Source organism: Giraffa tippelskirchi, chromosome 11 (assembly GCF_054371585.1).
Source record: "Giraffa tippelskirchi isolate mGirTip1 chromosome 11, T2T-mGirTip1v1.2.pri, whole genome shotgun sequence".
NCBI classification, from domain to species: domain Eukaryota; kingdom Metazoa; phylum Chordata; class Mammalia; order Artiodactyla; family Giraffidae; genus Giraffa; species Giraffa tippelskirchi.
In genome coordinates, this window is record NC_137285.1 from 6,607,549 (window position 1) to 6,629,681 (window position 22,133).

The 22,133-nt window shown below is 48.1% G+C and overlaps 1 protein-coding gene across 5 annotated transcripts in view; it reads right to left on the bottom strand.

The window, feature by feature from the left end:
- SEZ6L (seizure related 6 homolog like) overlaps positions 1–22,133 on the bottom strand; it is a 189,378-nt gene that overhangs the window by 26,666 nt on the left and 140,579 nt on the right. For all 5 annotated transcript variants that reach the window (XM_081542938.1, XM_081542937.1, XM_081542939.1 and 2 more), the window contains one exon: positions 3,259–3,455. In XM_081542938.1, the coding sequence (XP_081399064.1) occupies positions 3,259–3,455 (197 nt within the window). The remainder of the gene's footprint in view (positions 1–3,258; positions 3,456–22,133) is intronic.

Consider the following 22,133-nt stretch of genomic DNA (forward strand, 5'->3'; position numbering starts at 1 on the left):
CTTTCTCTAGACTCCATATGTATGTGTGACTTTTCAATGAGCCGACACGACTACACGTTTCTGTAGGACCTCCCGCCTCCTCCGTGGCATTCACCACGCTTGTCATTACTCAGCGCTGCCACCGGGCAGCAGTTCACAGTGTGGCCCCACCGTCTGCTAACCGGGTGGCTTTGGCCCAGTCACTTGACCTTCTGTTCTTCGGTTCCTAGACTCCACCCCCGGAGACCCTGATTCAGCAATCTACATGTTCACCAAATAGTCCAGGTGGAGGTTCTGGAATGATCTGTTTCTATGAAACTTTGTTAACTTTGCTAAACTTGCCTGAGAGTCAGATAACTCCCCTTCTAATACTTGTTGTTATTGTTTGTTTTTTAGAAGCTGTGTGACGCCAGTCATGTCAATAACTATCCCTGAGCCTCACTGTCCTCAATCATAGAGTAGAGACAAGAATCATGACCCTCAGTATCCCTAGAGGCAAGGTGGGAACTAATTACTGTGCAGGATACGAGAATAACACTAATATGAGATATATGGATTCAATGATTTGTTTTGACTAAGACATGAGTGCCTACCATGTGGCAGGCACTAGGATTTAGGGATCTGAACTCATGGCTCCATTTTCATGGTCAAGATCAGCACGATGGTCTAATTTTTGGCAAAAGAAATACCCAAATATACTGAGTACATGCCACCACTTCCCAGTCTTATGCCCATAGCAGACATCACTAATCAATCACAGCAACTTCTTTCTTTGAGTCAAGCTGAAACCTCCCAATCCTTTTCCACACAACACTCCAGAGAGCCGCTGTCATTTGATTGGAGCTTACCCACAATATGGAGCTTATTTATTACCCTGGGATTAGAGGAATAAACACACAAGTGACCAATATCTCTTTGCAAAACACTGCTTACTCATCTCTGCTTTTTAATTCCCTTCCCTCCCATACACTTGGCCACAGACAACAGCAAAACATAAGAAACAATGAGGAGAATGGGTCTTTGCTTCTGTCTGTGCAGAAAATAATTACGGAAAGTCAGAACCACACAGGCTCAGGGTTCCCACGGACAGTTCTGACAGCATCCAGGGCAGATAAGCCTTGGCCACCTTGCATAGCTGAGGTCAGGCCTTGAAATCAGTCTAGGAGTTTCAGAATTCTATAGATGACAAGAAAAACCCCCAACTCCCACTGGACCCCTCTACTGGATGGGAGTTGCATCTATGTCTGGTTAAATCTAGACCCAGTGTAGCAAACACCTCTCCTGTGCCTATGACAGACATCACTAATCAATCATGGCACCCTCTTCCATTGACTTCAGACCTGACCTCCTCTGAAATCAACGTGGTCTTCCACCCAGGTAGGGATGAGCAATTGATTGACATCAAAATTAAATACAAGGCTTCCTCGGTGGTCCAGTGGTTGAGAATCTGCCTTGTAATGCAGGGGACCCCAGTTCGATCCCTGGTCTGGGAAGATCCCACGTGTCATGGAGCAACTGAGCCTGTGCGCCACAACTCCTGAATTGGTGCAGTTAGAGCCCACGCTCTACAATGAGAGAAGAGGCCCCAACAAGAAGCCTGCACACTGCAATTGGAGGGTAGCCTCTCTAGCAGCCACACCTCGAGAAAAGCCCACACGCAGCCACGAAGACCCAGCACAGCCAAAAAAAAAAAACTGTTTTAAAAAATTAAATACAGAAATTAGCTATGTATTTCTTTAACAGAAATAAGAAAAAACGGAACTGTGTTCTCTCTTTGTGTTACCTCTATGAGCCAGGCTGTGCACCCCGGGGAGTGTGCACTTGCTGGAATCCTGTGCTCATCAGGATATGGTCCTGCTATTGTCTGCTAATGGGACTCTCTCTCCCATTTTTACTAACTGGCTCGAGGGCAGGGAGAGAATTCTATTTGTTCCTGTCTCCTGATGCCTTGCACAGGGCCTGGCATGAAAGTTTGTGAACCAAAGTCTCTGGAAACAGAGACAATGCATTTGAAGATGAAATAAAATAATACACATAAAAGTGCTGGCCAATTTCAAATTGTCACATGAATCTGAGTTTTTCAGCATCAATTAACAAGGACACCTCCTCTTTAAGATATTGCCAAACTGAACACTGGCCAGGCTTTCTGGTCAACCTTGGGCAGCCTTGGAGAGAGTCAGATTTCTGACATCAAGCTGAATGCAATTTTGGGAAGATTGACTTGGGTACCAGAGGAGACAAATGAGCAAAACCTATGACCTCATCTTCCAGGAGGGAGGGAGGCGGGGAAGAAAGGTCTAAGGAGATGGATTGAAGCTGAGTCACCAGAAACTCTCCCTCCAAAGGCAGCTGACTCCAGAGGGCACCTGGCCTGGAAAGCCTTTGCCCAGGGCATTGGCTGGTAGAGAATGCATGGAAAGTGGCAGCAATAACACTCTGAAATACTCAGCACTGCAATCAAGGGTAAAAAGGCCCCTGAGATACATAAAAAAGAAGACAGACACTTGTGATTGCTTTTCTAAGAGATGCATGCAGAGCAGGGAAGGGATGGGGAGTGTCCACCAGCTGGAAATAAAAAGCAGGGGACCAAGTGGGCTATTTTGAGACATTATTCTGCCATCTTCTCTGTCTGCCAGCTTCCCAAATAAAGTCATATTCCCTGCCTCAACAACAACAACAAGCAAACAAAACAAAACAAATGCAAGGGACTTATTTTCAGATGCATGAAGCTCCTTAAGACAGCCAATGGTCAGGGAAGTAGCTTGTATTCTGGAGGCCAGAGAAGGTACAAAGAAAACACTTTGAATCGGCTGGAGATGGGCAAATCTTCAAGCCAATGGGAAGAACCAAAGATGTGGAATCTTGCTCAAGCAAGATTACTGACTGGAGATATATTATGGCCACAGGAGGAGTTAAGTTCCTGCAAAAATTTCCAGGTCAATAACGTGTTAAAGTCATAATCTACTAAGTCCTGGTGTCAATCCCGTGGAAGAGGTATCACTATTTCCATTTTACAGATGACAAAAAGGAGGCTCAGAGAGGTTAAGTGACTTGCCCAAGGTCACACAGCCATTGATGACAGTACTAGGATTCGAACCCTGGTCCTTCCGACTAGAGAGCCCACCTCTTAAAAAAATGAGAAAACAATGTATATTTCCTGTGCCAATATATTAAAAAAAACTCATATAGTACAACACTCCCCAAAAGACACATCTAGAGGGAATGGTCTTGGCTTGCATCCAAACACAAAGACAAACAGTAACTGGCTAAAACACTTACCGATGTAGTTCATGATGAATCCCTGGCCCTTCCCAAAGATGAGGCCGGCGGGGTCTGAGTGGAACTGGATGGTTAGGTCTGGCGTGGACGAGTACAGCTTCTGGGGGCCGCTGTTTCCCAGGTACTGTCCCAAGATGTGGGGCATGACCTCGTCACCGTCATAGATGGTCAGGATGTCGCTGTTGCTCAGGTTCAAGCTTGGCGGGCAGAGAGAAGAGGAGGGGTCTTGAGAAGCCAAGTTATGGGCATTCAATAAGACTTACTTTTTTTCAGGCAGCACTCATTTTCTTGAGATATACTATGTGGTCAGGGCCCAAGCTAAGAAGTGTGGGGTGAGGGAGCCACAGGCCGAACCTGTGAACGGCACATGCTGGTCCTTCCTGCCAGCAGTGCGCATGGATTTGTGGATGGATTGGGCTTTTGAAGACTCATTCATGAAATGACCGTTCCTGCATAGAGGTCACTGCAGAGCCAAGTGCTGCACTGCCAGGAGGATTGCCTTCAATACCCCCGTCATTAACAACCCTTTCCTGGGTGAAACTAAGTGCTGGGCACCGAGCCACCTGCTAGGGGTGTGATGAGGGTCCTCCATTTTTCTCCGATGCAGAACAAGCTGACTGCTTGCTAATTATAACTTGCATCCTCATATAAAGTGAAATGATCTTTCCACTTATTATGCGGCAAAGGCCTCGAAATCAGCCAGGTTATCTATTATGTTTAGAGGATGGGACCGAGGGTGGGGTGGAGAAAGATGAAAGATTCATGGAAGATGCTGCAACCTGCCATCACTATTCATCGCATCATGGGATGACACACTTTTAAAGACCCAAACACAAGGCCCAGTACACTGACGATGGACAGTTAATAATCCAGGAAGCACTTCAATAAGGCACAGAAACCAGTGCTATGGGAGGTGTGCCAGATAAAATTGATCTCTGATTGTAGGAATGCCAGATAATTCAGCTTTGTTTGCATCAATCAAGGGCAGATATTAACTCATACCTCCTTCCTTCCTTCCTTCTCTCTTACCTGTCTCTCCTTGCCTTGTGTCCCCGCCCTAATATTTCCAAGCATTTACTATATGCCAGGGCTTCCCAGGTGGCACTAGTGGTAAAGAACCTGCCTGCCAATGCAGGAGATGTAAGAGATGCAGGTTTGATCCCTGGAGGAGGGCATGGCAACCCACTCCAGTATTCTTGCCTGGAGAATCCTATGGACAGAGGAGACTGGTGGGCTACAGTCCATGGGGGTCACACAGAGTCAGACACAACTGAAGCAACTTAGCCTGCACACAGTACGTGCCAGGCAGCGTGCTGGGCTCAGAAGACATGAGGAGTCACAGAGCAGTGGTTTGTTTAGACTAGAAAGCCAGGGATTGCAGTAGGAGTTATAATCATAAGTGCAGAGAAGGGAGTCTAACTCAGACGGGGGGCATCATGGAAGCCTCGCTGGAAGAGGTGATACTTGCTCAGGACCCTCAAGAAAGAGAAGGGGACCACAAGGCAGACAGTCAGGAGAGGGAGAGAGGGCAGTGCCTGAGGCAGAGGGAGGAAGGGAGAAGGGTCACGACTCCTGAAGGAACATACCTGGTGGTCCCCGTGCCCAGTTTTGGGTATAGACGTGGGAGTGGAGACCAGACCATGAAGGATTTAGACAGCCAAGTTTAGGTCACCTGGGTGTCACCTTGCAGGGGATGGGAGACATTAAAGGATATTAAACAGGAGCATCCTGATGGACCTACTCACTGCCAGAGGAGAGGTATGCCAGGGAACGGCCTTCAGTGAAGTTCTGGGAACTGATGTGGAATGATGACAGCACCCCCCCCGCCCCAGCTTCATCCAGTGCCCAAGGGCAGGGTTTGCTGCCACTCTGGGAGCGGGGAGGAGATGAGGAAACTACCCATGCTGGTGCTTCAAGCAGTAAGAACAAAGCAACACAAACGCAAGGCACACTGCTGAAAGTCTGCTTCCAGCAGGTAGGGGATGTGCTTTATCCACCACAATTCCTCATGTCTAGTTGTTCCAATGAGTGGCTTAGGGAGATCCTAATTGCCCCCATACCCTCCATCAGCTTCCTCTGTACCACTCCCCAGAACACCCTCTCCTGAAAAACAGTTGTGCGCCTGCTTTGCACACAGGGCTTTAAGACTAAGCTCCCAGACTCTGCCTACCCCCTGCCAGTTTCCAACTAGATGACAACCTCTAAACCCCTGTTACATTGACATTCTGGGGTTGCTACCTTCTCCTGCACACAGTAGGTGCTCAATAGATGCTATGCTATGAAAGAGCCTGCTGGAGAGTCTATTTGGCAACAGAAACAGTAGGGTTAATGTCAGTTTTTGAACTATGGAAGAGCCTCTTAACTCTAAGTACCATGAAAACATCAATAGCTCATGAAAGCGCTGCATCAGGCCAGTATGAAACAGAGTAGAATGGAGATGTTTATTCTATAAGCCAACTTCATAGCCAATCCGCTGGTAACAGTGGTTTGCAGACAGTGCATGACTTCGCTTTATTCTATCATTCATTTCAATGATCTCAGTGCAGCAGAAGCATCTTCAAGGGTGCAAACACCTTTCATTTGAAAACCCAAGAACAACTGTCTGTTCTTTCTAAAATAGGAAGGAGCAGTGCTCTGAGAAGAGCACACAGCCTTGGGAATCAGAAAGGTCTGGTTTGATTCCTGGTTCGACACTTTGATGGAGGGCATGTGGTTTTTCTGAAGTTCCTTGCCTGTGAATTGGGCTTAATATTCCCAGTCTATGTCATGGGCTTTCAGAGTGAGGTAAGGGATGCAGGAGATCTGGGATCAGATTATAGGTTCACTGATGGCACCTGAGCAAAGTCTGTTCATTTGAATGTTATGTCATGTTGTAATGTTATTATAGGCATCATCACCATCTCTATCACCACCACAACCATTACCTTCACCATTATCAACACAACCATCATCATCACAACAATTATCATCACCATCAACAGCAACACAACCATTATCATCACCATCATCAACACCACCACAACCATTATCATCACCATCATCAACACCACCACAACCATCATCAACACCACCACAATCATTACAACCATCACCATAGTCAACATCATCACAACCATCATCACCACCACCACCACCACCATCAACACCACAAAATTATCACCATAATCATCACAACCATTATAATCATCACCACCACCATCATCACTCAAAACCACCACAACCATTATCATCACCACTATCATCATCATCACCACAACCATCATCACCACCACCATCAACACCACCACAACCATTATCATCACCACCACTATCATCTTCATCATCACCACCACCACAACCATTATTATTACCACCACCAGCAACAACACAACCATTATCATCACCATCACCACCACCATCATCAGCACCACCACCAGCAGTATCATTACCATCATCACTACCACCACCATCATCATCAACACCACTATCATCATCACCATCATTAACACCACCACCACAACCCTTATCACCACCACCATCATCATCACCATCCCCATCATCAACATAACCACAACCACCACCATCACGATCATTACCATCACCACCACCACCACCATCACCACCACCACCATCATCATCACCATCACTATCCCCCCTTTGATGCTTACCAAGAAAAGAGTAATGATAAAAATCAGCCTGGAGCTGCCTGCCTCCCTGGGGGCAAGAACAAAGGAAGAAAGGGGAGGTACTAGGAGTGAGCCGCCCATCACTGGCAAGAACAGAGATGCTTCCCAGGTCTAGATGTGAATCCTGATGAAGGCAGCCACTGCGCATCTCCTCAAAAATGGTCCCACCCTAAAAGGGCAATAGAATCCAGCAGAGGGCAAGGTCGAGACCATCCCAGCTCTGCCAATATCAAGTACACCGCATAAGAGAGAGGAAAACAGATTAGTATTCTATCCCTTCCATAATATAACAGGGTGGTGAAATTTGGCTGTCCTGTGAGAAAGAAGCAGCCCACAGCCCCTTCCTCATTGCAGAATTCCCAGCCCAAGAAGTCCACTGAGGGACGGGTGAGCTTTTACAACAAATAATGTTTAGAGCTCTATGATTATTAGACTCAACTACACTCCAAGCCAGGCTTCGGCAATACGTGAACCGTGAACTTCCAGATGTTCAAGCTGGTTTTAGAAAAGGCAGAGAAACCAGAGATCAAATTGCCAATATCCGCTGGATCATCGAAAAAGCAAGAGAGTTCCAGAAAAACATCTATTTCTGCTTTATTGACTATGCCAAAGCCTTTGACTGTGTGGATCACAATAAACTGTGGAAAATTCTGAAAGAGATGGGAATACCAGACCATCTGACCTGTCTCTTGACAAACCTGTATGCAGGTCAGGAAGCAACAGTTAGAACTGGACATGGAACAACAGACTGGTTCCAAATAGGAAAAGGAGTACGTCAAGGCTGTATATTGTCACCCTGCTTATTTAACTTATATGCAGAGTACATCATGAGAAACGCTGGGCTGGAAGAAACACAAGCTGGAATCAAGATTGCTGGGAGAAATATCAATAACCTCAGATATGCGGATGACACCACCTTTATGGCAGAAAGTGAAGAAGAACTAAAGAGCCTCTTGATGAAGGTGAAAGAGGAGAGTGAAAAAGTTGGCTTAAGGCTCAATGTTAAGAAAACTAAGATCATGGCATTTGGTCCCATCACTTCATGGGAAATAGATGGGGAAACAGTGTCAGACTTTATTTTTTTGGGCTCCAGAATCACTGCTGATGATGACTGCAGCCATGCAATTAAAAGACGCTTACTCCTTGGAAGGAAGGTTATGGCCAACCTAGATAGCATATTTAAAAGCAGAGACATTACTTTGCCAACAAAAGTCCATCTAGTCAAGGCTATGGTTTTTCCAGTGGTCATGTATGGATGTTAGAGTTGGACGGTGAAGAAAGCTGAGCGCCGAAGAATTGATGCTTTTGAACTGTGGTGTTGGAGAAGACTCTTGAGAGTCCCTTGGACTGCAAGGAGATCCAATCAATCCATCCTAAAAGAGATCAATCCTGGGTGTTCATTGGAAGGTCTGATGTTGAAGCTGAAACTCCAATACTTTGGCCACCTCATGCGAAGGGTTGACTCATTGGAAAAGACCCTAATGCTGGGTAGGATTGGGGGCAGGAGAAGGGGACGACAGAGGACGGGATGGTTGGATGGCATCATCGACTCGATGGACATGGGTTTGGGTAGACTCCGGGAGCTGGTGATGGACAGAGAGGCCTGGCGTGCTGCAATTCATGGGGTCGCAAAGAGTCGGACATGACTGAGCGACTGAACTGAACTGAACACTTGTTGTGGCCGGAAGATCCATGAAAACAAAGCTTTCACCCAGAGAAGCAAAACAGTGGAGGAGGTGCGTGAAGGACAGTGGGAGAAAGAGTAAAGGTACTTTCCTCTTTATCCTTCTTGTTGTTGTTCAGGCGCTCAGCCGTGTCCGACTCTTTGCGACCCTGTGGACTGCAGAATGCCAGGCTTCCCTGTCCTTCCCTGTCCAGCTTTTTGAGAGGCTGGTTCCAATGATATACACAAATGCTGGTAATTCATTTTCCCTCCTGATCCAAAGACGAGCCTGTGTTTTCGCTTGCCCGTCCAGCTGTGCTTGATACACTGAGTTCATCCAGGCTCCCTGCCGCGGGGCCATCCCTCAGCAATCGAGAGGAAAATGCAGACTTAACGGCGGGCAGATTTGCCACAGGGCAGAGCAGGGCTTTCAGCAGAGGATAGAAGAGAGATGTCAGCCAGATACAATCTGAGGAGGCACCGAGAAATCAGGATGTTGGTTTGACTCCAGCGCTAACGGGAGATGGAGAGGTGCTGGCAGGCAGGTGGGTTTGATCTGACTGGAACTGGTGCAGGTCCCCCGCAGGGAGGATTCCACGGGGAGACAGAGCCCCCCACGGCCAGCCCCCACCTGCGCCAGCCCCTGGTAGCTGTCAGAGGGAGAGGCTTTCCTCAGGCATGGGGTCTTGAGCTCCTGCCAGAAGATCGCAGCCTCTGTGTCTCCTTCAACACAAGCCATCTCTTTCTCCTTGGTCTCTGCCATCGGCTTTTCTCCACCTTTCAGCTGGACTGTGGGGCGATCTGAAGGCTTACTGACTCCGTCCTTCCCTGGCTCCCATCCCTCTCCCAGCAGCGGTCAGGTAAATCCTTCCAAAACACAAACCTGGACGCCTTCCCTCGACAGTTCAACAGAGGGGCAAACGAGGTCTACTCACCCAATGGAATCTTATTCAACCATCAAAAGTGTTTGGGGACAAGACCTCACTTGGCATTTAAGTAACGCTACCGGCTCAGTATTACCCACTCAAACAGCAACCCCACAAGCTGAGACGTATTACCATTTCCTCACGGAGAAGGAAGCTGAAGGTCAGCCAGGAGAAGCCATCTGCCCAAGGTCACAGATGAATCAGACCTTGGATCAAAGCTATGTCTGTCAGAGCGAACGCCCAAGACAGGAACCACTATTTCATACAAGAGCCCGTGAAAGTCCCACACAGACGTGCCCCAAAAGTGTACCCAGACAAGGACCTGTTGTATAGCATGGGCGACTATATTCAATATTTTGCAATAATCTATAAGGAAAAAGAATCTGAACAAATACGTATAACTGAATCAACTTGCTCTATGCCTGAAACAAATACAACACTGTAAATCAACAATACTTCAATAAAAAAAAGAAAAAGTATGCTCAGGTTCAGTCTTATCTCAGAAAATGCAAATTAAAAATTATAAATAAAAAAAAATTATAAATAAAACCTGCAGGATGAGGAAGCCTTGTTTCACTGTCCCTGTATCCCAGCACGCCTTTGGTTCACAAGATGTCATCGCTAGAGTTAATTTGAATATTTCTTCTTTCTACAGACTCACTGTGTAACAAGTATTTTGTCTCCTAAACATTTTACATTTCTTGGTAACAAATTTGTTTCATCTTGTTGCTGATGGCATATAACAGAGTATGTGATACAGTCAGTGTTAAACTGATTACTTGGTCTGGGTGGTTTTATTTTAGTAGAATGAGATTTGTTATAGTTTTGCAAATATTTTAAGAGTCTGGAAAAGATGCTTAAGAAACATATATAGCGTTTGCCTCGATGGAGGGGGCTGATGGCTGGGGAAGGGTGGGAAACTTGACTTGCATAGTAGACCCTTCTGTACCTTTGGGTTTTGAATCATGTGGGTATTTTGCCTCTTCACAAAGGATAAAAACAGCCAGAGGGACCCTCATCATAGCTTCCACAAGGGTCTAGAGAGCCAAAGAGGTGAGGATAGAAGGTAAATTTGAATCTGACATATATTAGCAAGTGTACTTTCTCTTGACCAGCAGAGGGCAGTGTGCACTTAAGCAAGATACAGGCATCTATTTCCCCTGCAGGGTAACCCCATCTCCCCATCCTTACTCCAACAAACCAGGACCCTGCAAGTGGGGAGAAGGTGGTAGGTGAGCTTTGTAACTGCTGAGCTGTAGTTAATATTCCATAGAAGGCGCAGAAAGAAATGATGAGCAAGCCACCTTGCTTTTCTTATTCCTTTCCTAACAAACATCTGACCTTTGCTTAGCAATATTGCCTTTAAAAGTCTCTCCTAAGTAGTATTCACAAGACGATTTGCAGTAGACAAACATCTTTGGAAATGTCTAATGGTTATGTATTTATCTAAATGTGAACTAGAAAAATATATAAATATATGGTTTGCACATCAAACTTCTCATTTCACGGACATTATCTTGCTTAGGGGAAGCCAAGTGAAAACGGCAAGCCAATTTAAGGAGGAAAATAAAAAGCAGCTGGTAATAGAATTGGACTGTGGAAATAGCAAAAATTAGCCCACAGAATTCCACTCACTTTCTCAGCCTTCCAAGACTTCCATGGGGCCCACGGGGCGGGGGAGGGGCGGGCAGCCCCCTTCTGCTGTCTCAAATATCTTCGGATACCAGATCCTTTGCAGCCTCGAGACCTGCCTTAGCCAGTCTGGTCCTCTAATCTGGAATGCCTCTCCTCTCCTCTGCCTGACATTTTATAGGTCCCTCTGCACTTCCTACACTCTCCTGCATCTATGGCCGTATGATAGCTAGCCAAGGTTTTCAGAAGACTTCCTCAGTGCCAGGAGCTGTTCTTAGCACTTCACACACACCCTTTCGTTTTATCCTCAGACGAACCCTCCAAGAAGCACCATTCCTACCCATTTCACAGATAAGCAAACTGAGGCACTTAGAGGTGAAGAAACATGCTGAAGCTCATACAGCTGGTCATACGGGAGAGCCGGGTACTTAGAAGGCATGATTCTAGCACTGAACCGTGGGACTCTACCTGCCTGTGTCAGCTCTCATACCAGGCTGCGAGTTCCCCGAAGGGACATGCCCAAACTCAGGGCTTCACAAAGGTGAAATAAATGTCATGCACACAGATGAATGATGGTGAGTTTATTTCTGCTTTTTCCAGGTGAGCAAACTAAGGCTCAGAGGGATTCAATAACTTTCTCAAGAAAACACCATCTTGCAATCAAGGCAGGACCTCTACTAGACAGCAGCGATGGGTGATTAAATACACCGTTGACTTTAAATAAGGGAAAGAAGAGAAGCAGAACCCATAAATGCAGTTGTAAGTGCAATAAAACTTCTATAAAAGACTTCTATATTTTTTCTGAAGGCTTTAAGAAAAAGATTTGTTTAGAATTCTTTTGTATCCATTCTCTCTTCATATCCCCTCAGCCACATGGTGAGGAGACCCGAGAAAATGGAATCCCATTTCACAGAGGAGTAAACTGACCCCACAAAGGCCCAGGTTCCAAGGCCCCGGCTCCTTCAGGAGGCCACACAGCCTATGCCAGGTGCTCCCTAGCACCGCGGAACTGCTGAGGGACCCTTTGGCCCAGGGCTAATTTGGTTTCAATTTAATTTGATAAAATAGCAGGTGGGACAAGAAACCACGTCACCTCCAGGGAGGGCAGAGAAAACCAATCTCTCTGGCTCCCTAAAAAGACCCATTAAAGCATAAAAAATGAACAGTTTTCTCATTTCCTTCTCTGTTCTTCCCTATTTCTCTTCTTTCCTTCCTTTCTCCTCCAGATATTTACCAAGTGCTTGCCTGTGTAGGGCTCAGATCCAGCCTTCACCCAGACTCGGCTACATAAGAGAATCTCTGGGGAGATTTAAGAACTCCCAATGATGTTCAGGCTGTACCCCAAGTCAACGGGACCCTCAGCATCACAAGGGGCAGGTCCTGAGCATCAGTGTCACTGAAGTTCCCTAGGAGGTTGTGCCGGCAGCCAGGACTGAAAGCCGTTGCCCTGGAGGTTTTGATGCGGGTGAGACCCCACCTCTGTTCTCCCTTTCTTTTCTCCTTCTCCTCCACTTTTCTCCCTGTCTCAACCAATTCCCCCTCGGATCTCCAGTGAGAAAGAGAAGAAAGTTACCCCCCCACCACAACTGGACGTGCCTTTCCTCTGGGACCACGCCACGGGCTGACCTGCCACATCCCTGGGCTGAGCCGATTCACAACACGGTGGGCAAGGCTTCAGCAAGATCAACAAGGCACATCACTCCCAGCGCTGTGGACTAGCGGCAAACCCAACACTTCTCAGCTGCTTTGCTGGGAAAGCAGAAAGAAATCAGTCCTTAACCACCCTGGTGTTTTTTGCTCCATCTTGAGAGGCAGTGTGAAGAGAATGGTCTCTGTGTTCAAATCCTCAGTGTGCTGGTTTCTAGCTAAGCGACCTTGAGAAACTGACTTAACCTCACTGATCCTCAACGTCCTCACCTGTAAAATGGGGATAATATTGTTGAAAGCTGTAAACATCATAATCAGTGCCAGGAATTCAATTAACAGAGCATTTTTTTTTTTGCCTGTGAAAAAATATATTCATAATGAATTATATAGCCTGCTAGGGGAGAGGGTTGTGGTGTCAGGAGATATCATTGAGAGCACCCACTCCCCCTGTTGCTTCTTTGCTTTGTGACTATGGACAAGTCACTTGCCCAGCATGGGCCTCAGTTTCTCTAGATGAAAATCTCAGAAAGCAACAATCGTAAAAAAAAGAAAAGAAAGAAAGAAAGTGTGGCTACTGTTAAGTAGCCAGTTTCTTTCTGCTTCATGCTTTCCTTTTCCCCAGGAGGTCGGGCCCCCATCTTCCCTACCCTCTCCATCACCAGCAACTAAGGGATGGGGTTCAGAACTCAAGGATTCAGATACAGGCTGGTGAAGCTTGGGTTTCTCACACCCACGGGTGGCCAGAGGCAGCCTCGTGGCCCTTCCCGGACTTTCCTGTGTGCAGATGCCCACATCTCTCCCTCTTTCTGGACAGGAATTTCTCCAAATTTATACAGTTAATGGTGGGACCAGAGGCCTTCTTCATTTTAGGGCCTCTGAGTTGGGGTAAAAGAGCTGAACTTGAGAGAGTATAATTAAAGCATAAATTAGAGTTTAATTAAGGGTGGGTTGGGATTTGTGGTGTGTGTTGTCTGTGTGGGGTATGTGTGTAGTGTGTGTGGTGTGTTGTGTGTGGTGTGTGAGTAGTGTGTGTGGGGTATGTGTGTAGTGTGTGTTGTCTGTGTGTTGTGTGTGTGGGGTAGGTGTGTAGTGTGTTGTCTGTGTGTTGTGTGTGTAGTGTGTGGTGTGTTGTGTGTGTGTGGTGTGTGTATAGTGTGTGTGGGGTATGAGTGTAGTGTATGTGGTGTGTTGTCTGTGCAGTGTGTGTGTAGTGTGTGTGGTGTGTTGTCTGTGAGTGTTGTGTGTGTGGTGTGTTGTCTGTGTTGTGTTGTGTGTGTGGGGTATGTGTGTAGTGTGTGTTGTGTCTGTGTTGTCTGCGTAGTGTGTGTTGTGTTGTGTGTGTTGTGTGTGGGGGGTATGTGTGATATGTGTGGTGCACACGTTGTGATCTGTATGTGGTGTGTGATGTCTGTGTTGTGCATGTGTGTGATGTGTGTGGGGTGTGTGTTGTGTTGTGTGGTGTGTGTTGTCTGTGTGTAGTGTGTGTGGTGTGTAGTGTGTACTGTGCATGTGTGTGATGTGTGTGGGGTGTGTGAGTATGTGTGTGGTTGTGCGTGTGTGGTATGTGAGTGCACACATGGGTGCGCACACACACACACTCCTGTGCAGAGGGACGTGGCCCCGGGCCCCGCGTGGCCGGAGGAAGTCGCTCTGGGCCGTCTCCGCAGGAGCTGAGAGCTGCCGGCTCTGTGTCTGCTGTCACTCTGAGTCCCCATCATGACGCACCCTCTTGAAGACATGCCCTTGTACAGCCTGGTGTGGCTCATCTCAGCTGCCAAAACACGTCCCGGGTGACCCAGCGCAGGCTCCGGGAGGGCAGGAACGGTCCTCCAGGAAAAAACCAACCATTTGAACCTCGAGGGCTCCCCCAGGCTCCCCCTGGAGGAGTGACGTAGCTGCACAGGGGCTCCCCGGCCATCACAAGACCGTGCCTGGGGCCTCTGCCCCAGCCTGGCTGCCAGACCCCACCGTGTGAACTCACGGGTTGTCTAGGGAATTAACTAAGCTGACAGACGTGATGCACTCCGAGGAGTTTGGCGTGCAGTAAATTAGTGTTTTCTCCAAGCCCCCGATACCCTAACGCAATGCCAGGTGCATGGTGGGTCCTCACCAAGCACCGGCTGGAGAGTAAGTGCCAGGGCCACCGTACATCAGACAGGCGGCGTGGCTCCGGGATGTCAGATCTGGTTGCATCTGAATGCCGCGGGCTCCTAGGTGTGCACCAGCAAGGCGGGGGCCAGGCTTGAGATGGGGGGCGGGGGGGCAGTCCCTCCCACGGCTGCAGATGCCAAGGCTGTGAAGAGCTGGCACAGCCGAGGAGTGGAAGAGGGCACGTGCTGTGGAGGGCCTGTCCTAGGGCTGCGCTTCCCGGTTACCACTCACAGCAGCAACGGGGGGAAGGGGAGCGCCTTAGGATGAAGCTTCTTCATCCCTCAGTGCCTGAATTCGGGGGCAACGTCTGTGCGTGTGTGTGTGTGTGTGTGTGTGTGTGTGTGTGTAGTTGTATAATAGACCTCAATTTGTGCACACACCATGGAAGGAGTTAATCGTCATCATCATCACAGCTGCCAAGTAAACTACTGAGTGTGCGCATGGTGTCAGGCCCTTGCCAAGAGTTCCATCTTCCCAGGAACTCTAAGGTGGGGACTCTATTATTAACATCCTCCTTTTAAAGACAGGGAACTGAAGCTCACAGAAGTAAAGTGATTTATCCAAGGTCACACAGCCATTGAGGTGCAGAGTTAGGACCTGAACTCAAGACTTCCTTTGTTGTTGTCATTCAGTTGCTAAGTTGTGTCCCACTCTTTTCGATCTCAGAGTCTGCAGCACAACAGGCTTCCCTGTCCTTCACTATCTCCTGGGGTTTGCTCAAACTCATGTCCGTTGAGTTGGTGATGTCATCCAACCATCTCAGCCTCTCTCATCCCCTTCTCCTCCTGCCTTCAATCTTTCCCAGCATCAGGATCTTTTCCAATGAGTTGGCTATCTGCATCAGGTGGCCAAAGTATTGGAGCTTCAGCTTCAGCATCAGTCTTTCTAATGAATATTCAGGGCTGATTCCCTCTAGGATCGACTGGTTTGATCTCCTTGCAGTTCAAGGAACTCTCAAGAGTCTTCTCCAGCACCATAGTTCAAAAGCACCAACTCTTCAGTGCTCAGCCTTTTTTATGGTCCAGCTCTCACATCCATACATGACTATTGGAAAAACCATTGCTTTGACTATATGGATCTTTGTCAGCAAAGTGACGTCTCTGTTTTTTAATATGCTATCTAGGTTTGTCATAGCTTTTCTTCCAAGGAGCAAGTGTATTTTTAAATTTCATGGCTGCAGTCACCATCCTCTACAACAGGCAAAAAGAAAGCCTTTTCCTCTTCCTGAAAAAGTCTCAGGATCTTTTGAGAGTGCCTTCCACATGTTAAGAAGCATCAGGTGGAGAAAGAAACATTTTCTGATTCTTTATGCCAGGCACTGAGCCCTGGGTAGAATTCATAGCTGTGGGATCATAGGCAAGTTACTTCACTTCTCTGGGCCTCAGTTTCTTCATCTGTAAAATGGGGACAGTGATAGTCATCTCCCAGGGACAGTTGTGCACAGGGATATCATTTGGAGCTTCGGACTGGGACCAGGAGACCTGAGTTCTCACCCCTACTCTTTGTTGGGTGTGGTAGCTTGAGTGCAGAAATGATTTCAAAGCTCTGGGGCCCCCTCTGTGTCCAGACCCTTTGCAGTTCAGGCAGTTCAGTTTAGTCGCTCAGTCGTGTCCGACTCTTTGCGACCCCATGAATTGCAGCACGCCAGGCCTCTCTGTCCATCACCAACTCCCGGAGTCTACCCAAACCCATGTCCATCGAGTCGGTGATGCCATCCAACCATCTCATCCTCTGTCCTCCCCTTCTCCTCCCGCCCCCAATCCTACCCAGCATTAGGGTCTTTTCCAATGAGTCAACCCTTCACATGAGATGGCCAAAGTATTGGAGTTTCAGCTTCAACATCAGACCTTCCAATGAACACCCAGGATTGATCTCTTTTAGGATGGATTGATTGGATCTCCTTGCAGTCCAAGGGACTCTCAAGAGTCTTCTCCAACACCACAGTTCAAAAGCATCAATTCTTCGGCGCTCAGCTTTCTTCACCGTCCAACTCTCACATCCATACGTGACCACTGGAAAAACCATAGCCTTGACTAGACGGACTTTTGTTGGCAAAGTAATGTCTCTGCTTTTAAATATGCTATCTAGGTTGGCCATAACCTTCCTTCCAAGGAGTAAGCGTCTTTTAATTTCATGGCTGCAGTCACCATCAGCAGTGATTTTGGAGCCCCAAAAAATAAAGTCTGACACTGTTTCCACTGTTTCCCCATCTATTTCCCATGAAGTGATGGGACCAGATGCCATGATCTTAGTTTTCTGAACGTTGAGCTTTAAGCCAAATTTTCACTCTCCTCTTTCACCTTCATCAAGAGGCTCTTTAGTTCTTCTTCACTTTCTGCCCAAACATCTGCCACCAAGAGATGGAGTCTGCTTCTCCATCCCTCGAATCTGGTCTGGCCCATGCTTTGTGATTCGCCATAGGATACCAACGATGTCGAGCCAATTCCTGGTCTAGGCTCACGCAAGAGGCCGTGAATGCTTCTGCTCATGGCTGCAGAATGCTGGCCAGTTGCCACAGGAAGGAGCCCAAGCCAGCCGTTGGATGATGAGAGACCCACGGAGCAGAGGTGAGCCATCCCAGGCCAGGGCTGCCTAGCCTGACAGCCAGCCCACTCCAAACACGTAGGAAAGGCTAGCTGTGACCCGTGGGGCCACCTACCTATCCTGCAGTTGCCCAAAGACACAGGAGGGAGTCAGCTCAGACCAGGAGAACCCCCCTTGCTGACCTGCAGACTCATGAGACATGACCAAGCTTGCTGTTTTCTATCACTGAATTTGGGGTGGTTTGTTATATGGCAATAGCTGATTGAGAGGGTAATCTTGGGACAGTCTTTCCCCATCTCTGGGCCACAGTTCCCTCATATGAAACAGGATGGAATTTGGGTTCTATGAACTGTGCTGCTCAAGATTCCCTACAGTGTTTGGCTCTGGAAAAAAAAAAAAATCCCTTCTCTCTGCACTAATGGACTGGAGGACTTTCCTTCTATTGTGGCCATTTCTCTTCATGATTTATGCTGTTGTCTGGATATGGTTTCCCTGGTGGCTCAGATAGTAAAGAATCTTCCTGCAATGCAGGAGACGCGAGTTCAATCTCTGGGTCTGGAAGATCCCCTGGAGAAGGGAGTGGCAACCCACTCCAATATTCTTGCCTGGAGAATTCCAAGGACAGAGGAGCCTGGTGGGCTACAATCCATGGGGTCACAGAGTCGGACACAAATGACCGACGAACACATTGATTGTCTGTGCTTCTGGAGGGCTGCCCTCACCTCTTTAAAAATATATATATTTATTTGGTTGCACAGGTCTTAGTTGTGGCATGCAGGATCTTTGTTTCATCATGCAAGATATTTCATTGCAGCCCATGGAATCTGTAGTTGTGACATGTGGTCTCTCTAGTTGTGGCTGTGGGACCCCTAGTTGTGGTGTGTGGACTATCTAGCTGTGGCTGTGGACTCTCTAGTCGTGGCTGTGGGCTCTCTAGTCGTGGCTGTGGGCTCTCTAGTTGTGGATGTGGGCTCTCTAGTTTTGGTGTGTGGACTCTCTAGTTGTGGTGTGTGGGCTCTCTAGCTGTGGCTGTGGACTCTCTAGCTGTGGCTGTGGACTCTCTAGTTGTGGCTGTGGGCTCTCTAGTTTTGGTGTGTGGACTCTCTAGTTGTGGCTGTGGGCTCTCTAGTTGTGGCTGTGGGCTCTCTAGCTGTGGCTATGGGCTCTCTAGTTTTGGTGTGTGGACTCTCTAGTTGTGGCTGTGGACTCTCTAGTTGTGGCTGTGGGCTCTCTAGCCGTGGCTGTGGGCTCTCTAGCCGTGGCTGTGGACTCTCTAGTCGTGGCTGTGGGCTCTCTAGTCGTGGCTGTGGGCTCTCTAGTCGTGGCTGTGGGCTCTCTAGTCGTGGCTGTGGGCTCTCTAGCTGTGGCTGTGGGCTCTCTAGTTTTGGTGTGTGGACTCTCTAGTTGTGGTGTGTGGGCTCTCTAGTTGTGGCTGTGGGCTCTCTAGCTGTGGCTGTGGACTCTCTAGTTGTGGCTGTGGGCTCTCTAGTTTTGGTGTGTGGACTCTCTAGTTGTGGTGTGTGGGCTCTCTAGTTGTGGCTGTGGGCTCTCTAGTTGTGGCTGTGGGCTCTCTAGTTTTGGTGTGTGGACTCTCTAGTTGTGGTGTGTGGGCTCTCTAGTTGTGGCTGTGGGCTCTCTAGCTGTGGCTGTGGACTCTCTAGTCGTGGCTGTGGGCTCTCTAGTCGTGGCTGTGGGCTCTCTAGTCGTGGCTGTGGGCTCTCTAGTCGTGGCTGTGGGCTCTCTAGTCGTGGCTGTGGGCTCTCTAGTTGTGGCTGTGGGCTCTCTAGCTGTGGCTGTGGACTCTCTAGTTGTGGCTGTGGACTCTCTAGTTGTGGTGTGTGGGCTCTCTAGCTGTGGCTGTGGGCTCTCTAGTTGTGGCTGTGGACTCTCTAGTTGTGGTGTGTGGGCTCTCTAGTCGTGGCTGTGGGCTCTCTAGTTGTGGCTGTGGGCTCTCTAGTTTTGGTGTGTGGACTCTCTAGTTGTGGTGTGTGGGCTCTCTAGCTGTGGCTGTGGACTCTCTCGCTGTGGTGTGTGGGCTCTCTAGTCGTGGCTGTGGGCTCTCTAGTTGTGGCTGTGGGCTCTCTAGTCGTGGCTGTGGACGCTCTAGTTGTGGCTGTGGGCTCTCTAGCTGTGGTGTGTGGGCTCTCTAGTCGTGGCTGTGGACGCTCTAGCTGTGGCTGTGGACTCTCTAGTTGTGGTGTGTGGACTCTCTGGTTGTGGTGTGTAGGCTCTCTAGTTGTGGTGTGTGGGCTCTCTAGCTGTGGCTGTGGACTCTCTCGCTGTGGTGTGTGGGCTCTCTAGTCGTGGCTGTGGGCTCTCTAGTTGTGGCTGTGGGCTCTCTAGTTGTGGCTGTGGGCTCTCTAGTCGTGGCTGTGGATGCTCTAGTTGTGGCTGTGGGCTCTCTAGCTGTGGTGTGTGGGCTCTCTAGTCGTGGCTGTGGACACTCTAGTTGTGGCTGTGGGCTCTCTAGCTGTGGCTGTGGGCTCCCTAGTCGTGGCTGTGGGCTCTCTAGTTGTGGCTGTGGGCTCTCTAGCTGTGGCTGTGGACTCTCTAGCTGTGGCTGTGGACTCTCTAGTTGTGGCTGTGGGCTCTCTAGTTGTGGCTGTGGGCTCTCTAGTTGTGGTGTGTGGACTCTGTAGTTGTGGCTGTGGGCTCTCTAGTTGTGGTGTGTGGAGTCTCTAGTTTTGCTGCGCAGGCTCCAGAGTGCTTGGGCTCAGTAGTGGTGGCACATGGGTTTTTAGTTCCCCGACCAGAGATTGAACACTTGTCCCTCATATTGCAGTGTGGATTCTTAACCACTGGACCACCAGGGAAGTGCCTGCCCTCAACTCTTGGCTCTCCCTTCTTGCCTGGCTCTTGGGCTGAGTTCTCCCCACCCAAAGAAGCTATATCTGTTTGATGGACAGGAGTGCCTCTGGACAGGCATTTAATTTTTAGGGCTTGGAATTAACTTAGCACAGAACGGGTTGGCAGCAGCTGACGAGACATATTCCACAGCTATCAATCATATGGTTACCAGGGTTTGTTATTAGGTTCTTTTATTTTCTGGCTGATGGATTGTGCTGGGGTCCATAAACAGGGAGAGGTTTGGGGCTGTGCTCCACAGTGGACCCAAGAAAAGTAAACTGGAGCTTGGCTGAAATTTCGTTTTTCCAGAAAAGTATGTGTGTGTGTGTGTGTGTGTGTGTGTGTATATATATTTATATATAGGAAAAATTGAGGCTCAAAGAGATGCCCTCCTCCATTTTCCTGGACACCTCCATTTCCTGGAGGTGTCCAGGAAAATGGAGGAGGGCATCTCTTTGAGCCTCAATTTTTCCTTCTGTAAAATGGTTCAAAGGATTTCTCCCTTGCTAAACACCTCATTACCATTTATCGTGCAGTTATAATATTGGATTTTTGCCCCAGAGACCTGGGTTCAAATCCTGTTTGGTTTCTTTCTAGCTGTGTGACCTTGAGCAAGTGACTTCACCTCTCTGGGCCTCTTGAGTTTTCCCATTTGTAAAACGGGGGCAATCATAACGTGATCCGGAGAAGGCAATGGCACCCTACTCCAGTACTCTTGCCTGGAAAATCCCATGGACAGAGGAGCCTGGTAGGCTATAGTCCATGGGGTCGCTAAGAGTCGGACACGACTGAGCGACTTCACTTTCACTTTTCCCTTTCATGCACTGGAGAAGGAAATGCCAACCCACTCCAGTGTTCTTGCCTGGAGAATCTCAGGGACGGCGGGGCCTGGTGGGCTGCCGTCTGTAGGGTCGCATAGAGTCGGACCCGACTGAAGCGACTTAGCAGCAGCAGCAGCAGCATAACATGATCACGCAGGTTTCTTAAGTGAGAGTTAAATGACTTGACACGGGAAAAGCACTTAGTGACTGGCAAACAGGAAGTGCTCAATGAATTTAGATATTGATTTTGTTGCCAATGATAACTGCCATCATCATTCATGAAATAATTCCTGCCAAGTGTTTACCATAAAGTCTGGCATATAGTAGGGACGATTATTTGCCACTTTGATGCCAGAAACCTTACTGAGAACTTTACATGTTGCTTAATAAACATACACACACTCAAGATCTCTCTCTCTCTCTTTTACGCAACAGATATTTATTGAGAACTTATTGTGTCCCAGGCCCTGGGGATATAAACAAAATATCCCATTGTGAGGCAGCCACCTTCAGAAACCTGCCTGAAAATGCGGAGCCTGTAAGCAGCAGAGTCAGGCTTCAAAGGTAACCCTCTCTGACCCTAAAAAAGGTGATACCACTCTAATGGCAGAAAGTGAAGAGGAACTAAGAACCTCTTGATGACGGTGAAAGAGGAGAGTGAAAATACTGGCTTCAAACTCAGACTCAATATTCAAAAAACTAAGATCATGGCATCCGGTCCCATCACTTCATGGCAAATAGATGGGGAAAAGTAGAAGCAGTGACAGATTTTATTTTCTTGGGCTCCAAAATCACTTCAGATGGTGACTGCAGCCACAAAATTAAAAGATGTTTGCTCCTTGGAAGAAAAGCTGTGACAAATCTAGACAGAGTATTAAAAAGCAGAGACATCACTTTGCCGACAAAGATCCATATAGTATAAGCTATGGTTTTTCCAATAGTCATATATGGATGTGAGAGTTGGACCACAAAGAAGGCT